The sequence below is a fragment of the Mya arenaria genome, chromosome 17 (assembly GCF_026914265.1).
Source record: "Mya arenaria isolate MELC-2E11 chromosome 17, ASM2691426v1".
NCBI lineage: Eukaryota > Metazoa > Mollusca > Bivalvia > Myida > Myidae > Mya > Mya arenaria.
This window is the reverse complement of record NC_069138.1, coordinates 9,012,673-9,038,989: the sequence shown is the minus strand read 5'-3', so window position 1 is coordinate 9,038,989 and position 26,317 is coordinate 9,012,673. Positions and strand designations below refer to the sequence as shown.

The 26,317-nt window shown below is 32.8% G+C and overlaps 2 protein-coding genes across 2 annotated transcripts; both read left to right on the top strand.

Annotated features, from left to right (window-relative positions):
- Nucleotides 1-8,111, top strand: LOC128224076 (N(G),N(G)-dimethylarginine dimethylaminohydrolase 1-like). The gene is made up of 6 exons (XM_052933722.1): nucleotides 1-254; nucleotides 2,071-2,175; nucleotides 2,501-2,603; nucleotides 2,874-3,073; nucleotides 4,068-4,199; nucleotides 5,689-8,111. The coding sequence occupies exons 1-6, from the start codon at nucleotides 69-71 to the stop codon at nucleotides 5,869-5,871; spliced, it is 909 nt and encodes a 302-aa protein (XP_052789682.1). The 5' UTR covers nucleotides 1-68; the 3' UTR covers nucleotides 5,872-8,111.
- On the top strand, nucleotides 8,065-25,260 carry LOC128224442 (uncharacterized). Its single transcript, XM_052934283.1, has 9 exons — nucleotides 8,065-9,204; nucleotides 10,838-10,866; nucleotides 12,640-12,675; nucleotides 16,985-17,044; nucleotides 17,443-17,568; nucleotides 18,163-18,245; nucleotides 19,108-19,235; nucleotides 19,901-20,024; nucleotides 20,739-25,260. Exons 1-9 carry the CDS (start codon nucleotides 8,065-8,067, stop codon nucleotides 20,858-20,860), a joined length of 1,848 nt encoding a protein of 615 aa, XP_052790243.1. The 3' UTR covers nucleotides 20,861-25,260.
- Nucleotides 25,261-26,317: the final 1,057 nt, after the last annotated feature.

The window sequence follows — 26,317 nt, the reverse complement described above, 5'->3', positions numbered from 1 at the left end:
TCACTTCCTGTTTATTTCCGCGTATGCTTGTGTTTAAAACCATACAACTGTAACCATTTTAAACAAAAATGACCACCACAAGGTCCACAGCTTTTTCCTACAACTATGCCATCATCTGCCGCGTCCCGCGAAGCTTTGCTGAACGTGGAGCACTTGCAGAAGGACGTCAAATCGATTACGAGGCCGCTCGCGATGAGCATCGGCAGTTGGTTGATGTTTTGAGGAAATGTTCTCTAAATATCATCGAGCTACAGGTCATATTTAACGCTCTCTGTTAATGTATTTAAAATAAAGTAAGAACTCTTGATTAATATTTCTGTTTTAGATTAAATAAATTCGGGAAAATTGAGACTGTACTGTAGGCTGAGGCTCTAGTCTAAAATTATAGACGTGTTATACAGGGTTCTTACATGGCCAATATGTTCCGATTGTTTAAAAATTGTGCCCTGAAGCCTTGCAGGTGCCCTTCATGTATATATCGCTATGTTTTGACAGCAAGAAATGAAAAAAAACATGTCAAACTCATAACTATTCTTAGGATATGACATTTTTATGTATGGAACTGATATAAAATAACATAATCTGGTAATATTTCTTGTTTTTATGATACTTTTTAGATGTTAAATGCTTTAACCCAGAATCCCGATGGAAATACCTACCGTTGATACTATACAATTTTTACGTGAAGGATTTGCCATATCAAAAAACGTAAAAAAATCTGAAAACGTACAATTATTTGGACTAGCTGAGGGTCTTCCTATAATTTAACTTTTAAGTATAAATGGCCAACATCAACATGGGTTGAATACTTTATGTTAGTTAATGTCGTGATTGTATTCATGTTGATTGAAGCAGTATTATACGAAATTATCCAAAATCATGACGTATTTAATTTTCCAAGATTTTATGTACATGAAATAATAGCCTAGCTCTGCTTAATCTCTTATTTTAAAATAAGTGAAAGATGTTAAATTTGTCTTTTTAAACCAATTTGTCTGACGAACCAAAGGAACCTTCAGTTATAATTACATAATTATTATCAGAGTGTGTTTTTTAGCTGAAATTGGGCCAGAAATTCAGCCCCATTACAGACAACGCGAAAACTTTTCCTTCTTCACAGGACATTGCGACAGGTAAACACTGAAAGTTTACCTGTCGCACCAAATTTTTACCTGTCGCAATGTTACGAACAGTATTCAGTAACATCAGCCTAAACCTTGATTTTAAGCCTCTTTTTTAAATAAGTTTTGTAATTCCCCATTTGAACAGGTTTAGATCTTTTTGGTTAGATTTGTCCTACAGTACTATAATAAATTACAAAAAAAGACAAACATAATGTAAAAAAGTCAATATTCGGATCTTATAAATGTCATTATTTTTTTCTTCCCTTGCCTCCCCAAAAAACTCATATCTGGTTCGTCTACCCATGAAACAGCTAGATCTTACTCTTTTTATTCATCTTTAAATTAAAGATACAAAAGGGTTATAAAATGTAACGAATTGTACTAGAAGTCAAACTCAGGCACAACATTTATGCAAAAACGAAAGAAGAGTTCTTGTTATTGGCAATGTTAAACAGAGCGGAAAGAAAGTCAGCTCGGTATATTAATCATCATATTTAATTAACACGATTGCCGGGAACCACTACATACGGAATTTTGTAATTTCCAAACATTTCCGTAAAATAAAAGTATTAGAGTACCAGCTGAAATTGGAACCTTACGCGTTTTATCGGCTTTTACGGAAACATGTCGAAACGGGGTTTACAAAGAGTGAAACACGGATTAACACGCTGAATAATCATGATATAAAAATAACTCTGAACATTTATTTAGAAACTGAAAGTAAATTTTCCGAAAATTAAACGGTGCTGACTTTAATTTTTCACCGGACATTGTGACCGACCAAAACAAAAGTTTCGTCGGTCAAAATTGAAATATACCGGACATGTCCGACTGTCCGACGGACATTCGCATTGTCTGCCATTATGATCCCTTAAAAAGGGAAAATGAACACAAAAACATAATCACCTGTTAGTTTTGTCCTGATGGTTGATTGTTAACATTTTAGGAGGATGAAGACTACAAAGATTGCTGTTGTGTAGAGGACTGTGCAGTCATTATTGGGGGAACAGCCTTGATCACTCGGCCAGGACTGAAAGTTAGACAAGGAGAGGTCAGTAAAAAGTGATAGTGTAGAATGAATGAAGTTCTATCCAGGGCCCAACTTCAATAAAGATTGTATGGCTTGAGGTTATCACCCTATTTTGGCAATTACTACATTTCAGTAAAGATATTGTTAGAACACTTATAGTATTGATTTGTGTTTGACACATCAAGACAACATGTCACATTCCATTCTTCTTACACATTTCAGTGCTATTTATTTCTCTTTCTAAATGACCTTTGAATCCCACCTCCGAGTACCTATTCAGGGGCATTTATCATTTACAGTGACAGCTCTTGTCTGTTTATGCTGATGCATGTATGATATGTTTCAGACAAAAGAGATCAGACGAGTGTTAAAGTCCGACCTTAAACTTCGAATTCAAGAAATACATGATGGGTCCGCTACATTAGATGGAGGAGATGTACTGTTTACTGGTAAGATAAGGATCCTTCTTTAATAAGATTGTTTTAAGACTAGAATTAAAGAAGTAAAAATTAGAATCATTGAGTAAAATGATAATAATATATGTGTTTTGTGATGAACTACCTGCAAAACTAATTGTTTGGACAAAAAACGTGAGCAAGTGCCTTTAAAAGCTTAGAGGTTCATAAGTTTAAAAGCTTAAAGGTTCATAAGTTAAAAAAAACTTTAAAGTTTATAAGTTAAAAGTTTATGTATCTCAAGACATATTTCTACTATCCAAGGAAAGGAAATCTTTGTCGGTATTGGAAAGAATACAAATGAGGCCGGAGCGCAGGCTGTTGCTGAAGCATTCCCGGAATATGTTGTCGTTCCGATCTACATGGAGGCGACAAAAGCTCTCCATCTGAAGTCTCTGTGCAGTATGGCAGGCAGGCAGGTCATCGCCGTCAGCTCGTCGGACTGTGGCACAAAGATTTATAGGGTATGGTTTAATTGTTCAAACTGGTAAATGGTGCATGTATTTGTACAAGAACCTGCTTTATGCAAGCTCAGTGTGTGTATACCACGTGATAAATTATGTTTTATATGCTAGCAGCTACGTCGGAAGCCAATATTTTGCTAAAAATGAAGACTTAAATCAAAGATAACTTTTCTTTTACTTCACCATTTTAAATGAAACAAAGCTTAAAGATCTCCGCCTTCATTTTTTTACTGGAGTTAGATAAGGTGTTTAGTTTCATCAAACACTTCAACAAATCTGTTTCCAAAATAATGTTTTGACAGTGCTCCGTCAGACAGCTTTTTTGTGAAAACGTTCGTCGAAGTGTTTAAAGAAACTAAACTCTCAATCAATCTCTGGTAAAACACTAAAGGCGTGGCTCTGTAAGTGGTGTAGACTTCCCTTTTGTTTCATTTAAAACAGTGAAGAAATAGTGAAGTTATCTTTGTTTAAAATCTTCCCTCGAAGCAAAATAATGCCTTCCAACGTGCATTTATGACACAATTTGTCACATGGTATACATGAAGCTTTTGAAACACAAACTCCTTGCAGTGTTACTTCCCTTACAGTACAGTAATCACTGCCACCATGCAAATCAAATGAGCAGGGATCACATTATACAGGGCGTCCATAATAATTTAAAACTAGAACTTTCTGTCCATCAATATTGGAAATTTTTCACTGAAATGTTGAAGAGTAAGGCTCCCACATACAATAATTTTCCACTAATTTTCATTTAGTATGTTTAAAATCAAATAATTTGCAACAATAAATTGCCAAATTCACAGATTTATATTGTAATAATTTTACTACAATACTGATTAAAGCTGTGACCATAAAAGTAATATTGACCCAAGGTTTTGATATTTTCAACATACAAGCTTTTAACTATAGAGAATAATATATTTTCAAACTTCCTTTAATGCCCTGCATCTAGTTCCATATTGGGACACTAATCCTTCTCATTTTTTTTCAGCAAATCAAGCAGCAGGCCCAGTTCAGTTACGAACTTCTGAAGCTGGAAGATGACTCTGCGGCCAACATGATTTACCTGAATGGACGCCTCATTCACCGAACACGAGATGAGATGGCGGATGTTTGCTGGAGTGTAAGCTTATGTTGTTTTAAGTTTTACTTAAAGCTGCACACCCAAAAATTGACAGTTTTGACCTCCTTTTTTGTCTCAGAATCAGCTCATTTTTGAATAACTGCCTTCAGTTCTGTCATATAAGATAACACACAATAGAATAGATCTCAATTGTTTGGAAAACTGTCCAACAAAAATCTTAAAACATAAGTTACGGTTTTCGCAATAACCAAACATCAATTTTCATATGTAAATATGAAAACTGCAATCTGCTCTTTAGTCAGCAGTCTTACATAACTGGTTTCCAGAAATAAACCCCCAAAATTGGCTCATTCAAAGACAAAGAATAAAGAAGTTTCAATACAGTCAATCTGTGAGAGTGCAGCTTTAAACTCACTGAATAATAGAACCGATGGGGAATGTCTTCTGGAGTTGAAATGATACTTTTGCTGCTATTGTTGTATACATCGAAAAGTCACAGTTTTAACATACATATACTATAGACTTTGCTATTGTCACTTCATGTGTCGCTTCACTTCATAAAAATATTCTATTGCATGTATCTCCAAAAGTATTTCACCTGCAGTCATGAAAATTCATAGGGATGTTGGTCAGCATAGGCAGTTGTGAACTTGCTATTTGTTTGACCTATTTCTCGGTCTTACAACAGTTATGGCCCTTGATGTAGTAAGAAAATTGTCTGAAACTTGATAGGAACGTTGGGTAAGTTAAAGGACATGGAGGTTACGGGTTCCAACTTTTAATGTCTTCTGTATGACAAGGTCCGGGATTGAACACGGGACCTTCTTAACCTGAGGCAGATATTTTATTACAGACTATCTGGGTGGTTTATTAAACCCTCTATCATACTAAATGATTAACATGGTTTTAGCTTAAGAGTTATGGAAAGGTGTCCTTTTTAGGAAACACCCTTCTGCCGTCATGGAGACCAGCATGTGCACCCCCCTGTCTTGGTGTAATTAAATGCCTAATTATTTATAATTTATTTGATTAAAACTTAAAAATGTGATTATAAATTCTTACCAATTTGACATATTTGGCAGTTAAAACCTAATATTTACTTCCATGTTAGCACAATTCCTTACATTTACTGTTATAAGAATTCTATAAGAGATTATTTTGCGCAAGTATGCGATATTTTGACGTTATCAACATTGACGTCATTTGACGTTGACATTATTTCCTGTTTATTATATACATACAACCTGATGAAGGTCAAAAGGCCAAAACGTTGTTTTATTAATAAATGATTTGTGTTGAAGTTGGACTTCTTTATTTACCACCATAACATTTACTGTCAAATTTTTGAGGATCCAATTCTTCACAACCTGAAACAATGTGCCCTTTAAAGGCTTTTCTCCCTTAGAACCCTGTCCCTCTTCTGCAGCACCTTGTCCTTTATATAACCTGGCTAAAACCTTAAAATCATGTTATATGTCATTCCAACTCAAAAATAAAGCCGATATAAGTTTTCATTATTTGTTTTCAGGTACTGGACGAAAAGATTTTAAACCCTCGCCACCAGACTTCAATCAACGAGCTTTCGAAGGCGCGCGTGACATTGTCTAGTCTCGTACTTCTGATCAACAAGGAAAAGCGTGCACGAAAACTCGTGTCCAACTTGCAAGACGAAGATATGGACCGATACGCAACTATCAAAACACTTAAATAGACCAATCTAATTAAAACCATGTACGTCAAGACAGAAACATTTTAGAGATCAAGCTTGTTTTTATAGTATTCTTATAACAGGGGTTTTATAGCCTTGTATTTTTTGTCAGCCATTAAACTTATGCTTGAATTTGGTAAACAATGCGTTTATATAAAACTTATGCTTGAATTTGTTAAACAGTGCGTTTATATACATACAAGAACATGATTTCCAGTCATTATAATAATAAACAAGTTTCGACCTAAAAGTTTTAAAGAAACCCGTTACAAGATATACCAGGTATATTTGTCACTAAGGACTATTCCAGTAAAACATATACCCCAGGGGGAGGGAGTTACTTTAATAGTATATGTGTGGGTGTCTTTTTTGCTTATTTGGACCCCGAAATGGTATATTTGCTTCTGTAGGGGGTTGGTATACTTTAAAAGTGTCTTCCCGCGGGGGTTATATGTTTTACTGGAATAGCCCTTATAAAAACACTAGGTTTTTGATGCTGAAAGCATTTGGAAGTTTTTAGTTTTAATAGCATTGTAATAACTCGTACCATTCCTCTGCCCCATTATTTTGTTTGTGCCCTTAATTCATTTCATGACTAGTTATAATCATATACCGGGTAGTTATTTATAAGGAATTAGTACTGTATTTTTGCGCTTTTTTTAACTTATTAAACAAAAGGTCATCATGAAATAACAATTTATGTTTAATTTAATAATGATTTATGTTTAGTTTTTCCATCATAAGTGTGACATTTTCATTCCATGTCTGTTAAGATATACAGCAGTTTAATTTGTACATATGAATAATTGTTAATACAATATTTTACGAGGTGTTTTTATACATTATCACTGTAAGACAAACAAATTTTTGTTTCATGCTTTTTCCATGGTTTATTGAACAATATTGGTAGAATATATCTTGATATATTCACTGATTGAAAAGGTGAATTTATCAAGATTTAGTTTCACTGATTTTCCTACATAAGCCTGATATTTGAAAAAAACCGCTGTAAATACATAATTGTGCAGGGAAGAAAAATCAGAGACATAATTTCTGGAATATCGTCATTAATTTGGCTCCAATTTGAAAATTTAAAATAATTTTTATATAACATCAATAAACTTTTATTTTTAAATGAATTGAAAACATGAAATAAAAAAAAATAAAAAATCTGTGAAGGTGTAATTTTGTAATATATTTCACATTGTGAACACCAAAACTGTAAGTTTACTCGTGAAATACAGCTTTTTGTGCTCACACTTTGCTGCGCATTACTTTACTCTGAATTTTTTTTTACTGCTATATACAAGCCAAGGTCTTCAGTGATCACATTTAGGTTGCATTGATTCGAGTGTTGTTAGTTCCCTACCTTTTTATAACAATTTATTTTTTGAATCTCTTATTGTCATTAAGTAAAAAACTGATATACATGAGAGTATGATATAATATAAATATTTGTTTTTTTAAACAAAAAATAAATTGTTTAGTTTTCTGTTAAGTTTAACAGAGCTATAAAGTGTAAATGTAGGTGTTAAAAATTTTCATGCTCTTGTTTGCAGAAATGTTAAATACTTTAAAACAAGGATTACTTTTATTTTACACTTTGCTTAAATTGCTTATCATTATAACACTACATTTAGGTCTGTGTGGCCATTTCAGGGCAAAGTATACATTTATAAGCATTAGAAAGTTAACTTTTGTGGCTTTTTGATTGATTGATTGATTGATCTGATTGATTGTCTGACTGATTGATTGAATGATTGATTGATTGATTGACAGTCATCAAAATAAGTCTTTTGGATGAACAAGCCGGAATTCTTATAATATTGCTTGGCATCAAATTTTTTAACAAGCCCTGCTATATAAAATTCAGAATTTAAGCAAGCCCGAAAGACGCTTAACCAGTGCAGGGCTTGCGGGCTTGTGCTAATTTCAACCACTGGATTGATTGATTGATTTATTGCTGTTTATTCAGTTTAAGATATACTTGATGAACAATTCCTACATAATACATTGAGAAAAATGATTACATTAAGCCGTACTTGAAAATACATCACATAAAATTATCACAACATGCTTAATTTGAAAATATTGACAAAATTCTTTGGCTACAAAATATCTTTGGACTAAGAACTTAAAAACTTTGATAAAAATTGATAACTTGACTTTAGACAGATAAATTAATTTTTATGTGTGATGGATGGCCCATGTAAGTCTGAAGGTTTTCATGGAGCCTCTGTGGTCATGATTTCAGCAAATGGTCAAAGACCTGGCTCAGCAAATGGTCAAAGACCTGCCTTAGCAAAGGGTTATAGACCCCCAAGTGCTGGAAAGGAGAGATGCGCAAGGTTTGATAGATCAAAAGCCAGCAAGGCTCACACTCAAACACTAGAAGTTTCTACTGTACTCCATGGTAGCTCAGTAAGTACTAGCCTTCGCCCTGAAAGTCCGAAATGTGGGCGAAGCCGATCAGCAAGCCCACATAATCGACGGTCAAGTAGGGCAAAAGATTTGAACAATATGATGTCTATGGATTTCTTTTCTTATGGTCCAAAGTTTGCTGGTCATGAGGATGTTGAAGAGGAATTTTATACTAGAGAGCATAAGACTAAAGTTAAGTTTATGCTGGATGGTGAAGAAGAAGTAATGGAAACTATTTTTATTGACAACAATGATGGTGATATTGATTTGAAACCAGGTCATGTTATTGACTTTGACACTTTAGAAACAGAGCTTGCATTAATGAGAAGAGATATAAAAACTTCTCTTAAAGAAGCTGAAGAAACGAATGCTGATTCTGTCAATGAGCCTGTTGATGAGTCTAATGACAATGATAAAACTGGTGAACCGGAAATTCCGACTGAACAAGTCAGCAGTGAACCTGTAGCTTCAGTCAGAGATGATTATTCATATTTGCTTGAAAATTACCGACAGCGGTGTATGGACAGGAGCGAAAGCTTTGGAGAATTCAGCGCTAGACTTATTACACCCAGTCATACAGTTGGCAGCCTTAAAACTAGAAACCTGTCCACGCAAGATCATAGTGATGCACAGGACAGGGGATCAGACATTGTTAATAATAAAAGCGGTGGAAGTGTAACCACATTAACAACTGATAGTGGACGAGGGTCGACAGAAAATTTGTCTGAAATGACGCAAACAGCAAGCTCAACATTAACTGACATACCTCGCATGGACTTTGGAGAAAGTACAAGTGACCTCGGACTAGATACGGCCCGTAGTGATCTGACCCAGGGGGATAACTTTGACGGAGGAGACGATGGGAAAAAAAACCTGTTAGAGCTTGTTTGTGACCAGTTAGCCCCAATAGAAAAGGTAATTTTTATTAAATCTAATATAACTTAGACCTTATTCAGTAGAGTTAAAATCAGGGTGCAACAGAATTTTGTTGGCAGTAACAAGCTGGTCAATTATGTTACCTCTGGTTATACCGAGATTATCAATAGAATTTCATTCCGTCACTTTGATCTTGTAAATTGCGTTTCTTTTAGACACTGATCTTGTAAATTGCATTTTTTCTAAAGAAAATGCCAATTTACAAGAACGAAGTGCCTGGCGGAAAAGCAGTTGATATACTCATAGTAACTAGATGGAATGCAATTAAAGCTGCACTCTCACAGATTGACCTTTTGACAACTTTTTAATTTTTAGTTTTTGAATGAACCAATCTTTCTGGAAACCTGAGTGATTTAAGACTGGTGACAAAATATCGGATCACTGTTTTAATACAGTGGAAACTCACTAAACCGGACAAGGTCCGGACTGGGCAAAAAATCCGGTTTAATGAGGATTCCGGTTTAGTGAGGATTTGATGTACGGAGTAAGTTTACTCAAAATATTAACTGGGTTAACCTTTAAAGGCTTTTGTCCTCTAGGGACAGTTCAATTCTACAACGTTTAGATGGAGGTTAAGACATGATTAAAGCACTTGCATACATAATTAAACATTTCTGCGTTTTTATAATTATCTTTTTTTCCAAGTCTTGAAATAAAACAACTCGCTTAATTTAATGCTTGTTTAGTATGTTTGATAGTTTAATTAATGCATCGCTCTAATTTGATTCAATCACAGAAGTCTTTAGATAAAACAACCCTTCAAAATGATCACTAAATAACCGTTTCTAGTTCTTTATTTTCTGCAACAAACAAATAAATGTTTCAATCAATTTTCTTTTCACAAGTTTGATTATCGTTTGATTATCGCGTGACAGTCAATCCACAGCGCAATCATCATTATCGATTATCGAGTTAACACAACAATCCAGGTGTAATATTTCACGACGCACTGGCTGTCAAAACAAAGTGACATGCGATTCGCGAATTCCTAATACACAAAATTATTTTGACATGTTTGATCAAATAAACGTCCGGTTTTGTGAGGTAAAATTACGTTGACAACTAACAAATTTTCTCGATTTTTTGTCCGATATCCGGAATTCCGGGGTTCCGGTTTTGTAGGGAGTTTTTTACATTGAAAATAGAAGGGGAAAACGGGGACTCTGAAATAAAGTCCGGTATCCCGAGGATTCCGGTTTTGTGGAGATCCGGTTTAATGAGTTTCCACTGTATTTACGTTTGAAAATTGACGTTTTTTGTCTTCAAACATTACTAATGCTTTAAGAAAAATGAGTTTTTCAGCATAAAACATCAATGTTTGAATGTAAAAATGAAAAACTGCGATCTGATCTTTGGCCAGCAGTCTAAATATTTCAGTGGTTTTCAGACATTTACGCAAACATTGGCTCATTCTAAGACAAAAAAGATAAAGGTCAATCTGTGAGAGTGCAGTTTAAGCAAGCTCAGATAACCGGGAACATAATAATCATAAATGGTTATCTATATCAGTGTTATATCATTAGAAAAATTATTAGAATAAATGATGTTTAAAATGTTTTATTTAATAACGAGATAACATAATATTTCAAAAAATTATGATATCATTTTTCAGATTCAAAAAGCAAAAGATCGCAAAGAAATGTAAGTTTATGTTTGTATCTCTTGAAATGAAAACTAATTCAAAAAGTAATGGTTTTGATGATTTTACAAAAAATTTAATAATATCTTTCGTTCTGCTAATCAATAATTTTCTTACAATAATTATTCTAAAATGGACTTAAAAAAATCTAAAACCTGAGCTAATTTTAAGACACATCCTTATAAATGTAAATATCGTTAAATTCCTTTAAAAAATGCAAACTTATGTGTTTTATATTTGAGAATAATTTTTACATTGAGATGAATTCCCTTGAGTGTAACCAGAATTTTAGTTCATGTATTTAGATGCTTAAATATTGAATTTGTTTGATGCATCACTGGAAATAGGCCCAAAGTTTAAAAACAATTGCAAAAAAAACAACATTTTAGACAATATTATTATTATTAAAGGGACTAGACCCCAGATAATTCAGTTGCCAGAAAAAGAAAAAAAATGTCAAAAAATTACATGAAATTCATATCGTTATGTATACAACGCATTGAATCTTACTTATTTATGTATCACATCGCTTTTGACACATGTATCTTTTGCTGTATTTTTCCAATTAAATCTTTCTTTTTTTCTACAATGGCAATACCATTAACTTTAAAAATAGCATCGGTATTTACATGTATACTGTACTTATATATAATCACATGACCTTCACATGCTAAATATACACACTATAAACTGGGAAACCAATATCAGCTATTTTTAAACAGGTAAACACAACTGAGACAGCAACAAAATATTTAAAATCCTTTAAATTGATGTATTATCGGCCTCATACTAGATTGTGTTGACAATTCTAGGCTTGTTTTGAGAAAAACTGTATTTGCCGATTTTTGCACAATCTGGTGTCAAGTCCCTTTAAACTTTAATTAATTCTGAGTGCAACTCTGCAGAATCAGCGAGTTGTTGTGTCATCTGCGAAACATTGCAGACACTAAGTGATAACTTGAGGCTAAAATCCTTGGATGCACCACAAATTATACCCAAGCATATTGGCTTATTACAATTTTTTTTTTTTTTTAAAAGCTGAATTCTGTCTTGATAAAAGCAATGTGATCATTGTCAGTTATTTCTGAATTATATGAAAATGATTATTCAAATTAAAATTGATAGTTGAAGAGTTGAAGATTTATATTATGACAAAAAAGGTATTATTAGGTAACTGCAAGGCCTAAAAAAATGATTTGGTTAGGGTTACATCCTTTTCAAAAATTGGTAGGGTAGGTAGGCTTTTTTTTTATTTTTTATTAGGCTTTATATAAGAATGTTATTTTCATCATTGGAGAATAGTGTTAAAGTAATCTTTTGTATAATAAAGCATCCAAGGCATTTAACTACATATTAAAACACACTTCAAAAAAAATAAATATATTTTTTATTTATTTTTAGATTTTCATTTTTTTTACCTACTGACTATAAAAACGGTAGGGTCAGCACCTATTTCGTAGTTAGGGTCGGGTAACATGAACCAAATGTATTTTTTTAGGCCTAAATTGAATTACTCAAAGAAATTGAATGACTCAAAGTTGAATCTTATTTTGTTTTAAATGATATTTGTACAGTCATGTATGTATTTTCTTGAGTGTTTTTAACAAGAATAAGTTTACATTAATAATTAATATACTGTATTAATAGTTGGTTTGTATTAATAAATATTCTAATTACTTGATAATTAAAATAAAATCAATTAATTTTTTCAGTCTGTTAAAACTTTTATGCTAACATATTAATGTAATTAACTTTTTCGTTATTTTATATGCTAGTCTTAAAAAGATTATGCGCTCACATAGAGCGCCAAGGTAAGTTTGTAGTAGATTTTGCATTTTGTCCGCCGCTTGGCTTATCAAGTGATTTTCCACAATTTTTTGTTTTAGTTTTTAAATTTCTTTAAAATTCTAAACTCATTAAAATTATTATGTGATGTTTGCTGTGAATTAGGAATCTGATTTAAGTGATAAAACTGAAATAGGATATTTTGGATTTTTAAAAAAAAAGTAATTAAAAAATGTTTTCGGTAAGTAATGAAATTCTGAAGTCGCGATATCTATCTTACAATATATTTTATACTTTATTTACTTATTGAGAAAGTATTTTGCCTATGTAAGATACTGGTACAAAATATATTAAAAAAAATAGAATACATCTTAAAGTTGCACTCTCACAGATATACCGTTTTTTAAACTTTTTTTTATTTTTTGTCTTGGAAAGAGTAAATTTTTGCGTAAATATCTGAGAAAACCAATGATATAAGATTTCTGACAAAAAATCAGATCATAGATTTTCATATTTCCGTTTGAAAATTGATGTTTTATGGCTTAAATCGTAATTATAGTTTAAGAAAAATGCATAAAACATCAATTTGACCTGAAATGTAAAAATCTGCAATCTGATTTTTTGTCAGCAGTATTATATCAATGCTTTGCAGATATTTACACAGAAATTGGCTCATTCAAAGACAAAAAAATAAAAAAGGTGTAAAAACAGTAAATCTGTGAGAGTGCAACTTTAGGATGGAATCATCTAAAAACATTATATTTCTTTGTCATTGAATAGAATTTAGATTTTAAACGAGAGCCTTAGATTCTCAATTAATTTTAAGATATAGATGGCTTTTCTTTTTGCTATTATCATTAGAACTAGGCTTCTATGAATAATTACCTGAAATGTTGATTTGGCTTCCAAAGCTTCAGTTAACATTTTATTATACATCCATTTTAAAAAACAGGATGTAGTATACTTATACCTGCAGCATAAGGGCAGACCCGCGGCCACTCTTGCGTGTTGTGTCCAAAATGTTGTTCGCTTGATTACATTACAAGCCTTTGGCCAATCACCACCAAATTTGGTCAGAATGTATATTGGCATAATATCTCGGACTAGTTCAATAACAATTCATATTGCTGTAGTTACTCGAGAGTCATCACCCTTCAATTTTGGATTTACCTCAAATCAGTCCTCTAGTCCAATCATCACCAAATTTGGTCAGAATGTGTATGGGCATATTATCACAGATAAGTTTGATAACCAGCCATATATGGCTGTAGTTACTTGAGAGTCATCGCCCTTCAATTATAGAATTTACCTCAAATCAGTCCTGTTCAACTTTTGAAGCCTTTGTCCAATCATCACCAAACTTGGTCAGAATGTGTATCTCGGCCAAGTTCAATAATCAGCCATATTGCTGTAGTCACTCAAGAGTATTCGCCCTTTAATTATGAAAATTGCCTAAAATCGGTCCCATCCCATCAATGATTTTAGAAAACTTATTAAATTGTCCAAATCCATCACAAGCTCAGAAAGTGTATGGGCATAAAATATCTGACGAGTTGTGTCGCTTGAGTCATTCCAGAGTAATCATACGTTAATTATATGAATAACCTAAAATTGGTCTTGTCCTATCAATTACTTCAGAAGCCTTTATCCACTTATCACCAAATTTGGTCAGCAAATGACTCCTAAGTGATTCTACATCATTTGAGAGGCACTAAGCTATATTTCGATATGGTCACAACAGTTGGTTCTTAAAACGTTCGTAACTAAATCAAAGTAATGGTACGCCCTTATAAAATATGTATTTCCTACCAATTCAAACAGACGTTTGATTTCATATTTGTATATTGTTATTGGCGCATTTTAAAGCTGCACTCTCACAGATTGAACGTTTTGACAACTTTTTTATTTTTTGTCTTGGAAAGAGCCAATCTATGCGAAAATGCATAGAAAGCAGTAAAATAAGACTGCTGACAAAAAATCAGATAGCCAATTTTCATATATAAGTTAAAAAATTGATGTTTTATGCATTTTTCTTAAACCGTTAGTAACATTTAAGCCATAAAAAATTAATTTTCGAACGGAATTATGAAAATCTGCGCTCTGATCTTTTGTCAGTAGTTTTCTATCAATGGTTCGCTGATATTTACGTAAAAAATTGCTCATTCCAAAACAAAAAATAAAAAAGTTGCCAAAACGGTAAATTTGTGAGAGTGCAGCTTTAAAGCATATAAAAGCCAATTGCAACAATTATTAGTCACAGCTCTGACTTCTAACTGTAACATTGGAGATCATGGACACAGGCGCAGTGTCTTTATAAAAAATAAGATAATTTCTTGCATAACAGACAGGTGTTTTTCTGTTATTTTATCGATGAGCAAATCCCTGTCTTCTTCAACCACGTTCAGAGACGACTCACGTGCCACAATTTGTGAAATCTCAGAATCATATTTTAAAAGTTAAAGATATGCCGTTAAAAGTGAGACATTTTAGAAGGGCACAGTCAAAGTAATAAGACTGATAAAAAAATATCGCAATATTATCATTTTGAAACATGAAAACCACGACATTCCTCATTATCTTTTTGATGTTGACTTCAAACACTTTGTGACATGATGTTGACGTCATCCAACATCTAGACATATGCCATTTGGTCTAATGTATAAAATAAGCATTTATAAAGTAAAAAAATAAATATATGAAAGTATAAAAATGCAAGAAAAAGTATCATTTATATGAATGCAGTTTCGATAAAAAAAATTGACCCATGGGCTATTAAACTCTGGAAGCTTTGTTACCAGCTTTTGAACGTGCCCTGGGGTTGGAAATTTTGGTCCGCCTACATACGCATGAAAGACACTTTTGATACAAAATCGGTTTCAGAAATTTCTTATATGGACTGCAAGACACAGTCATGTAGGAAAAAATAGGCAAATATGAATATCAGTTATAAGCGGAAATGAAATATTATTCATCCATGGACAAAATGCAAATTTATATTGTATATATATATATTTTTGGTATATTTTGTTTTTATATTTATCTTTTCCATCCTCCTCTGACAGGTCATGCTAAGATTTTTCTATATCCTTCTCCAGTATTAATTTTATATAAGTCCCAGCATTCTCCTCATATACAGGGACTTGTAAAATATAATGACGGACTGATTGATTAGAACTTTGTCCAAGTTAACAACATGGTTAACGATATCATTCTAAACTTTTAAACATGTAATAATTGATGATTTGCTCATTATAATATGGAGATAAAACAAAAGTTAACAACCTGATTAACGATAGCATTGTTCAGAAATTTGTTAAAGTTAAAAATGTGATTAATGGCACCGTTGTTAACTTAAAAAGTGAAAATGTTGATTAACGATATTATTGTTCACAACTTTGTTAAAGTTAACAATGGGAAAAACCCCTAAAAAATCATGGCCTGTATTAAATACCTCTCTTTCATATTCTTTCAGTTTTCTTCGTTTTGTAGACCACTTTCTAGTACTTCCCATTCTACGATATCTCATTGTAGTTAGTGTTTCACATTCTACGATGTCTAATTGCATTTAGTTCAACCCTTTTCCACTATCTGTACTGATAGTCACCACAAATATGTGATTTATTAGAATTTGTAGACATAATTTTTTATTCCATGTGTTTTAAAAAAAAAATATTGAAAAGAAAAAAAATAATCTTGGAATTGTCTATATATTACTATTATAAGTCTCCATAATTTGTGATTTTTTTTAGTAAGATTAAATCTGACTTTCAATTGGTAATTTTTCAGGGAGGAAATAAAAGTTTAAATAAACATTTTCTCAGAATCATCTTTGTACTATTTCTATTAGCCTCCAAAGAGTACATAAGTTTTTAGTAATTTATGATTATCTTTTATTTGGTTTACTTAAGCTTTTAAAAAATAATTTACTTAGGCAGAAATGAATGTTTTCTTGGGAAAATTAAAATCATTTCAACACCACCATCTTTTTTTTGCACAATTCTTTTTTGTATTGAATGTTTATTTTATTTTTCCCATTTAAAAACATGTTCAATTCAGTGTCACAACTTTAATGGTGATTTAGAAATGAATTATTCTGATTTTAATTTTATTAAATAGCATTAATACTTCTGTAAACCATTTTTGTGAATATCAATTTTCAAAATTAAATTCTTGAAAAAACAACAACTAATTTTAACATACTAATATTTTCAGTCCTTTGAATGTCAAAGCATGTTGCACTGTGTTTTTGAATACATGTTTCAATTTCACTATTCAAATTAATTAGATAATTAATGTAAACATTTTTTAAGCCTTCATTTTTCTTGTTTTTTCCAGGCCAGAAGATACAGCAAATCTCAAGGTCGTTGCCACCACCAAGTCCCTGGCAAAGAACAAGTAGGTTATTAACTTAATAATTCATGGGTTGATTGTTTATAACTTTTCTAAGCAAACAACATGCTTAACGATACTGTTGTTAACTTTTAATGTGAAATGGTTGATGATAAAAAAAAATGAAAATAAATTATGCTCATTAAAATATTCTATGTATTTTTTTTTGCAACCTGATTAACGATATCATTGTTAACTTTTAGATGTGAAATAGTTGAATACTGCTAAAACAACACAGTAAGCATTCCTGCTTGCCTCAATATTCGAAAGGTTCTAAGTATTTTAGCTGGTCCATGCGACATCGAGCCAACTGGTTTTGACTGTACTTTTTATTATGCACCTTACATGAAATAGGTTTAGACAACCGTATTTAATACAATTTAATCATGATTTATCCAATTAAGGCATGGTTCAAGTGGGACCGTAGTGGAAAGCCCGCCATTTCCGCCGCTGTGCTTCCAGATAAACGCCCGACCACCCGCGGGATACCTCTACTATTTCGCATACGGGCCTGATATGAACCCAGACAGGTACGGTATTATTTTCTATCAAGTTTGGCTGGTGTACTTTGCTCTATGATTTTTCCAAATTGACTAGGAAAAATAAAAAGAAAATATAGTAAAAAACTTATAACCATTTGTAAAATTTTCCACATTGACTAGGAAAAATAATAAAAAAAATAGTCAAAATTAAAACCAAAAGTCATATCTATATTGTACCTTTTTGAGGTAATATCATTTCAATGCGTTTACATGAGTTATAATGTATATTAATCTTGTTAAAACAGTCGAACTTGGTTGGCTCAAACTCCAAGGGACTTGGGGAAATACCTCAAGCCCTGAAAAATTCGAGCCGAACGGGAATGCTTTCCTTTAGTATAAAGAAATCGGTATTTTACATCCAGTTTGAGCCAACAAGGAACTCGAGCAAAGCGAGTTCCAGCCAACGGGGTTTGACTGTTCACATCACTATATCATACTGTAGACACATGACTATAAGTCTTGAGCTTCCATACTTAGGCGCATCAAGGAAATGCCGATGAAAATCGAGAAGAAATTCTTAATACAACGTTTAAATTTCAAGGTGTTAACCTCTTGAATGCTAAAGTTTTTGTTATGTTTTAGACTGAGCAGCTATCTGGGTCATGACGTTACGTCTCGTTACTGGGGACTCTTGATGGGTTTCAACCTCGTCTTCAACAAAAGAGGTCAGTAGATTATTGGAGAAAGCTTTAACGAAATTCAATAGATAACAACTATGTTTTTATTTTAACCTTTTAACAGCTTCTTCATTACTATAGATTGCTGAAATTTTGTGAGTATTTTATATGAAATTGGGAATAAATCATGACGCGTACAAACAAATAGCAAAAGATTAGTTTACGATGTTTGCCAGTACTAAAATGATGGTGTTACAAATTTTACAACATGCTACCTGTCCAATTTAACAGATATTTTAGAAAAAGTACTTCATGATATTAAGGCCAAAAAAACTTGCTAGATTTTCATCCATTTTTTTTAAATGGGGAAGGGAGGGGTGCATATACATGTGTTCATAGATGAACCATGAATAATGATTATAACAAATATCCTTTTTTACACCTGAATGTTATACATCAACACCGTCAAATGCCTTGACAAAACTGGACCGATATGCAAATTCAGACCTTAGTTCAATTTTTTTATTTGAGTCGATAAATTGGCGGCGGAAAAAAGAGGGCTGTGATGTTCTGTTTCAACATAACAGTGATAGTTGACCTAGATAATTTTGCCTAAAATGGTGTAATACTCTTTAAAAACAAAACATTTATCTCTAAATGTCGGATGAGCTTTAAAGAGAGGATTCAGTTTGTTTAAGAAATTAGCGCCTGCAACTTCCAAATATTCAGGTGTTTTTTTGACAAATGCATAAATTCGCCTATTGAAAATGTTGAACTACCAAAAAAACAATTTGTAGTAAATTTAGCATTGTTTGCAATACCATAAAACATATTCTTTGGTATCTTTCCCACCACACCAGAAATATGAAAGATACTTGTAACAGTTTATCATTTAACCTTTCACATGCAGGAACCAGTGTGGAAGCAGGGGGATTTGCCAACTTGGAGTTCAACCCTGTACGCTCTGTGGAAGGCTGTTTGTATAAGATTACCTCTGACGATCTGCGCATCTTAGACAGTCGTGTAGGCTATCCTCAAGTGAGTTTTTATGCCTCAAACTATTGTGAGGGTGGGGTTGGGGGGGGGGGCCAGAGGGTTTGCCAACATGGAGTTTAACCCTGTACGCTCTGTGGAAGGCTGTCTGTATAAGATTACCATGATGCATCTTTTATTTCTTGAATAATGTGCCTAGAATCAGTGAAAGAATCGCAAAATATTGTGGTTCTAAAAGTTACTGATCTTTTATTTATTGACTGCTCTTTCATAGAACAGCACTTATGATAGTTTCCCCTACCAAGTACAGACGGCGGGCGGCGTCCAGACTATGTTGTCAGAGCAATAATTTTAGATGCATTTGTCACATCATCACCAAATTTAATCAGAATGTGTATGGGTATAAAATCTCAGACATGTTCGATAACCAGCCTCGTTGTCTTAGTCACTCTAGAGTTATGAATTTCATATTTACAGTATCCGCTCACTAAATTTGGCTAGCATACAAACAATTATCACCAAACTTTGTGTCCTAACTATAGGACAGGCGTTTTTGCAAAAGTTGGCACTCTTGTATATTATTCAGCTTTTGAAGGAAATGTTGTACACCTAGATTTTACTTGACATTTCATGCACAAAGAGTTCTGGCCCTTGATTAGATATCATTAATTAAGTTTTTACCTATCATTATTATTCTTTCTACCTTTCAGCACTATGAGCATGTGATGTTACCAGTCTGGATGTCTAACAGCAAGGAACCAGACTCTATGGGTGTGGCCCAGTACTGTGTCCCTGCCCTCATGTACATTGCCCAACAGAATTGGACTGAAACAGGTACCAGTAGGGATGCATATAGTGTTCTATTTATAGAAAATTCAGTTGATTTGGTCAGACTTGGTACTGTGTCCCTGCCCTCATGTACATTGCCCAACAGAATTGAACTGAAACAGGTATCAGCAGGGCTGTAGTGTTCTATTTATAGAAGTTTCTGTCTATGGGTGAGGTCAAGTACTGTGTCCCATCCCTCATGTATATTACCCAGCAGTGGTTGACTGAATTAGGTACCAGTTAGACTGTCTCATTCTATTTATTGTAATTTTTGCTGAGAACAAAATTAATGCCACATCTTATTTTTGTACCAACCACTAGCGGATTTAGAGGGGGGCGCATCCGGCGCGCGCCCCCTCTACAATCGTCAAAGTTTACTTTTTATGTCAATTTAGGAGATAAAAAATAATAAAATACGCCCATAATACATCATTTCCTACTACCAATTGTTAATTTTTCTTGATTGCTTAACCCCCAATCCATATGCAAACAGTTTATGCCATACACTTTCGGTTCAGAGGGAGGGGTGCATGTCAAAAGGTTGCCCTCCTAAGCTACGCCCCCTATAACGTTGATTCCTGGATCCGCCTCTGCCAACTTTTATTGTAATGACAGTTCACAATGCCCTTTTGAGAAGAATATTTAAATTGTTCTCAATTTAGTTACAGTTTCTGTTAATAAAAGACGGTCTATAACAAAAAATGTGTTTTCTATTTTCAGATCAAACTCTGCCTTGTGACTATGCACTATCACAACTATTGAAGAGCTCTGATATGCTCACCCCAGCCTACAGAGAGTCATTGGTTACCAAGACAACACAACAACCCATTGCTGTAGCCTAGTTGCTTAGCTACTGTTGCTAGGCGTCTCAGCAGCCAATCACAGAAGCCTCAGTCAGCTAGGTGCTTGGTGGTTGTTGCTAGGCAACTGATGCCATATTTGTGCTTGGTGATTGATGCTAGGCAACTGTTGCTATCTTGGTGCTTGGTGATTGATGCTAAGAAACTCAGCAATGAATCACTGAAGTCAGAAAGGTACTTGATGACCTTTGCCGTGCAAATTTATAACCATTTGCAGTAACCAGTTGGTGTTTGGTGTTCGTTGCTAGGAAACCAACCAACCAGTGAACCTTGACAACATAGGACATATTTAAATTGTTTAAGAGCCATTGTATGTTAATAGCTATGGTATAAAAAATAATTGGATCACATTATAAAATGATGTGAAATAGATTATAAGTTTGACTTTTAGTTGAAAGCATTCATGTTAAATATTGCCTTAAAACACTTAAGAGTGTGTTATTTGAATATTAAAACTAGCTGTGTTTTTGGTGACTAATAAATAAAAAAAAATCCGAAATTGATAATATTACTACATTAATTAACAAATTCGCAAAAAATGATAGTTCGAAACTAACTTGATAAAAGGGTCCCAGAATGATTTAAGAGTTGATATTTCACTGAAACGTTTTTATTCATATCCATATTTGAGAAGATTTAAAAACAGAATCGCAATATATTTAAAACTCACATACTTTTCAAATGCTTGTTACAAACATTTTATTTTATTTTTATATGCAAACGTTAGATGGACGATTATTTAAAATATGTTATTAGAGTTTAGTTAGAAATTGATTAATGTATGCAGTAAATTAAAAATTATTCTGTATTCGTAATTTTAGCAGTTATAACAAATGTGCTTGTCCTTAGATAAACTATGTTTTTCTTTTTTATCATATAAAAATGAGCTTGTCCTTAGATAAACTATTTTCATTTGTCTTTATTTAATGAAAAATATAGAACATGCATCGCAGTATTTATTAGCAACCCATCAGTATTTAAATTTGTTGATCATTTTTTTAAATGGTATTTTATTGATGTTACTTTCATCAAAGAGTATATTGTACATAAGGTTGATTTGATCATCAAGTCATGCAGAGTTCTCAATATTTGCGGTTTAACTGTCTCAAATAGTAAAATGACTGACCAGCTACTACTTATTCCACTTGAAATACACTTATTTTCCCAAATTTGAGCTGGCCCAATACATGTAACCTGGAGTACACATAACTGGGTTTTCCGATGGCAGAACAAATAAAAAGGTGAAATTCAAGCTGTCCGGTTAGCGCAGTGGTTATGGCACTTGCTTCTCACCAAGGCGACCCGCGTTCGATTCCCAGCCTGGGCGCATGTGAGTTGGTTTGTGGTCACCAAGCTGGACAAGTGGGTTTTCTCCAGGCACTCTGGTTTCCCCAAACACACAAGACCACACTCTGGCACAACATCGTGCCAACGAGAATGACTTGGTATAAGTTATCAGAACTTCACAATTGTTGTAAAATATATAGTGTTTAAACTAAGCTGTTGAATTTAATGTAGCAGATCAATGATTCTGTTGTTTCCAAAGTAGAGTGTGTTTATTAAATCAGTACAATTTTGTTCGTACCGGTGAATTAGCTTGGGAAAACTGGAATATTTATAATTCCGGGCTTCAACTATTGCCATTTTAACCATCCAATTTTGATGGCACACGATTCTTATTCAGAGAACACTGGTCATGTAGACTCGATTTTATTTCGACTTGGTATTTTATAACCTGCAAGGAAACATTAAACAAGTCTACCTTTTTAATGTTGACTTTGGAGATATAACACGACATGTAACAATAATAATGCTGACGTTCCTAGTTAAAAAGTGAAAAGTAGGAAAATAATTATTGCGACATGTCATGTTATAACTGGCAAGTCACCATGACAGTTATAGCATGACATGTCGAAATTATAATTTGACAAATCTAATTAATAAGTGAAAAGATGGACATTATAATTGTGACAATTGTCCCATTAAAATTCGCAAGTCACCATAAGACAAATTCACTTGTTTGATGTTGACTTGCAAGTTATAACATGACATGTCACAACAATTAATTTGACGTACATGTATTTAGTTTATAAGTGAACAGGTTGACAAAATCATTGCCACATGTCATGTTATAACTCGCAAATTACCATGAAACAAGTTGACTGATTAATGTTGATTTGGCAGTTATAACATGACATGTCACAATAATTATGTTGACTTATCTTGTTAATAAGTGAAAAGATGGTCATAATTATTGTGACATGTCATGCTATAATTTGCAAGTCACTAAGTTGACTTTGTTTTTTTGAAGATGTCGATTTTGCAGTTATAACACAACATGCTAGTATGTCATTATAATTAGGTCATAAGTGAACAGGTTGACATAATTATAGCCATGTCATGTTATAACCTGTAAGTCACTATGAAACAAGATGATTTTTATTTTTTTGGAAGATGTCGATTTTGTAATTATAACATGACATTTGTCGCAATAATAAGGTAATAAGTTAACAGCTTGACATGATAATTGTCAGATGTCATGTTAAAACTCGCAAGTCACCATGAAAGCAGTTGACTTGTTTAATGTTGATTTGGCAGTAACATGACATGACATGTCACAAAAAAAAGGTAATAAGTTAACAGCTTGACATGATTATTGCGACATGTTGTGTATTAACCTGTAAGTCAACATTAAACATGTTAACGTGGCTACATGATCACATCATATATAGGTATATATGATATACTCTTTGTTACATTATAGAGTTGTTGTTTTTTAAATATTTCAGAGTTTTATTGATATTGTATTGTATTATATAGATAGAAATTGAAGATATATTTATGTAGATATATAATGTTTTATTTTCGAACATGTTTATAGATAGAAATTGAAAAATTATTTATGTAGATATTTTAAGTTTTATTTTCATACGTGTTATTATAAACATAGAGGTTATCTTATCAACGATTTCAAGTCATACAAGTGCTTGCTCCATTGACCATGACAATAGTTTTGGGTAGCATGTCACATGCTAATGCATGTATCTGACTACTGTGGAGTTGTGGATATGGTCGTTGATAATATGGCATAATAGGGAGTAACTTTATTTGGGTAATTCACTGTGATATTGTGATTAATATGATTTTGATCATTGTATGTTATTATAATGATTGGCGTCACGCGATTATTGTACATGACTCACCATTGTCGCCATTAGTTTTTGGTGCCCACTCGGTGAAATATACACGCTGTCCAGCACTTTTTGGCATGAAATAAGGGCTAATTTTAGGGATAAAAAAAATAAATTGTAGAGCTAATTTAGGGCTAAAATAAGGAAATTAAGGGCTAAATATGGTGGTTGTTAACATCATAATGGAATTACCTCTGCAAATTTAACAAGAAATAACTTAAGTACAGGAATGACATACACCAGGGTTACATTGTCTCAGCTGTTATTTTACATTAAAGACACATTAAACATGAAATAGTGAGTTTATTAGTTTGTATTTTCAACTGTTAAGGCAATTAGAGAAGTAAAATGAAAAAAAGTAGGAACTGACATTAAAAATAAGGGCCTTTTTAGGAATTTGAATTTTGAGTTTTATTAGGAATTTTAGCAAAACTGAAAAAAATTAGGAATTTTTAGGGCCACTGGACAGCCTGAATATATTATGGTCTTACACTGGAACAAACAATTATCTTATGTATGTATGTTTAAAGACCCAAAGTCAAGCGTTGCAGCTCATATAACATATTGCATTGCTCGTAATGTACGCAGGTTATAATTAAACTGCAGTTTAATCAATAACTCAAATTCATGCATCTATGTTTCTATATATATGTGTATGAACACTTGTTAAGGAATCAATTCTATATTATTATTTTTTAATGCTTAAATGTACAATAAATTTAAGCATACAATGTGAATATGTTTACTTTTTAACAGCAAACCAAGAGACTTTATGATATTTTCTTTTACATATAGCTGACTGTTTATTTTAATTTTCACCCATACATGTCAAACAGGGTTTAATTTATAATTTTTACAAATAGTATTAAATCAAGTCATATCATTTACATATATATATTATATATATAAATATATATACAGTCGAACCCCGATCACTGGAACTCCCTGGGACTGGCGAAAATACCTTGAGCCTCCGAAAATTTGAGCCAAGCGGGAATGTTTGGTTTTAGAATAAAGAAATAGGTCCTTTACATCTAGTTCGAGCTAACGGGGAATATGTATATACATATTATTTTTTTTCGAAAATTGTTGGCACAGTTTTGTTATTGTATTTTTGGCAGATTAAAACCTGTATTTTTAAATTTAAAGGGTAAAAAATAAGACAATAATTCAAAGGCCTTAAATATATCCCTCCCCCACCCCCCCCCCCCCCCCACCCCCCCCTACTTTTGTACTTAAACATATTGTAATTTGGTTGTATTACATTTGTACTATGCAATTTGCATGTTGAATAACTTAACATTCTAGTTTTGATGCTAGAAAATGTTTTGTTGTTTTTGTTATTATATGTTCTATGTTGTTTGAGATATATATTGCAATAAATGTATAAATTAACAACTCATTTTTTGGTATTATAATGACTTAGTGGTCAAAATAATATTATTTTTCAAATCTGCCATACATTTTTTTTGTCAATCGGAAATCAGCTGTGATTTTAATCAGGTGAATTGGTTGATTTAAACCGAGGCAGGGTCAGTAGACAAAATATAAGTTGGTTCAAGGGTTATTAGTATATGTATTTACCAAAATAAAATGGTTATACGACATTAATAGCATTAGAACATTCATTAGTTTTCCCGATAATGCTTCTAAAAACACTTATCATTATTTTACTCTATGATATCGAAATTGCAGAAAAAATTACAGTTATAGCATAAAAAGGTATATCGGTTTTAGTGGGGTTCGAACCCAGGCCCATAAAGTCAAGAAAAAAACTGCCGGCTAGTCTACACAGCCATGCAACCCCAATGCCGTAAATAATTTTCAATCGCATTATAAACACTTATGAAAATTGTGGTCTTCAAAGACGATATTTGAGCAAATATCAACATTTGCTGAAGAGTTCTAGCTTTTGGTATTTTTGTTTTAAAGCTCCTTATGATTTGCCACACTTTTTTCATAATAAAAAAGTGCATTTTGCAAACCGAGTCACTTTAACCATTACTAAATGTATAACTAATAAATCAATACTTAAATGTCATTAACTTCAATGTCAGCACACTCATTTTAATGGTATTATTGAAGTTCTTCTTTATCAAACAGTTTTATAGTTATTTGAAGTTTCAGCAACTTAAAGCTGCACTCTCACAGATTTACCGTTTTGACAAAAACAATTGTCTTCAAATAAGCCAATTTTTGCGTATATATCTGCAAACCAGTGATATAAGACTGCTAACAAAAGAGCAGA

What these genes read in the sequence shown, in the direction of transcription:
- LOC128224076 (XM_052933722.1), top strand. Translation starts at nt 69, where the DNA reads ATGACCACCACAAGGTCCACAGCTTTTTCCTACAACTATGCCATCATC. An exon ending in TGAAAGTTAGACAAGGAGAG is followed by an intron (nt 2,176 to 2,500) that starts GTCAGTAAAAAG and finishes GATATGTTTCAG; the next exon opens with ACAAAAGAGATCAGACGAGT. An exon ending in TGGCGGATGTTTGCTGGAGT is followed by an intron (nt 4,200 to 5,688) that starts GTAAGCTTATGT and finishes ATTTGTTTTCAG; the next exon opens with GTACTGGACGAAAAGATTTT.
- LOC128224442 (XM_052934283.1), top strand. Translation starts at nt 8,065, where the DNA reads ATGGATGGCCCATGTAAGTCTGAAGGTTTTCATGGAGCCTCTGTGGTC. An exon ending in CCTGATATGAACCCAGACAG is followed by an intron (nt 17,569 to 18,162) that starts GTACGGTATTAT and finishes GTTATGTTTTAG; the next exon opens with ACTGAGCAGCTATCTGGGTC. An exon ending in CCTCGTCTTCAACAAAAGAG is followed by an intron (nt 18,246 to 19,107) that starts GTCAGTAGATTA and finishes TTTCACATGCAG; the next exon opens with GAACCAGTGTGGAAGCAGGG.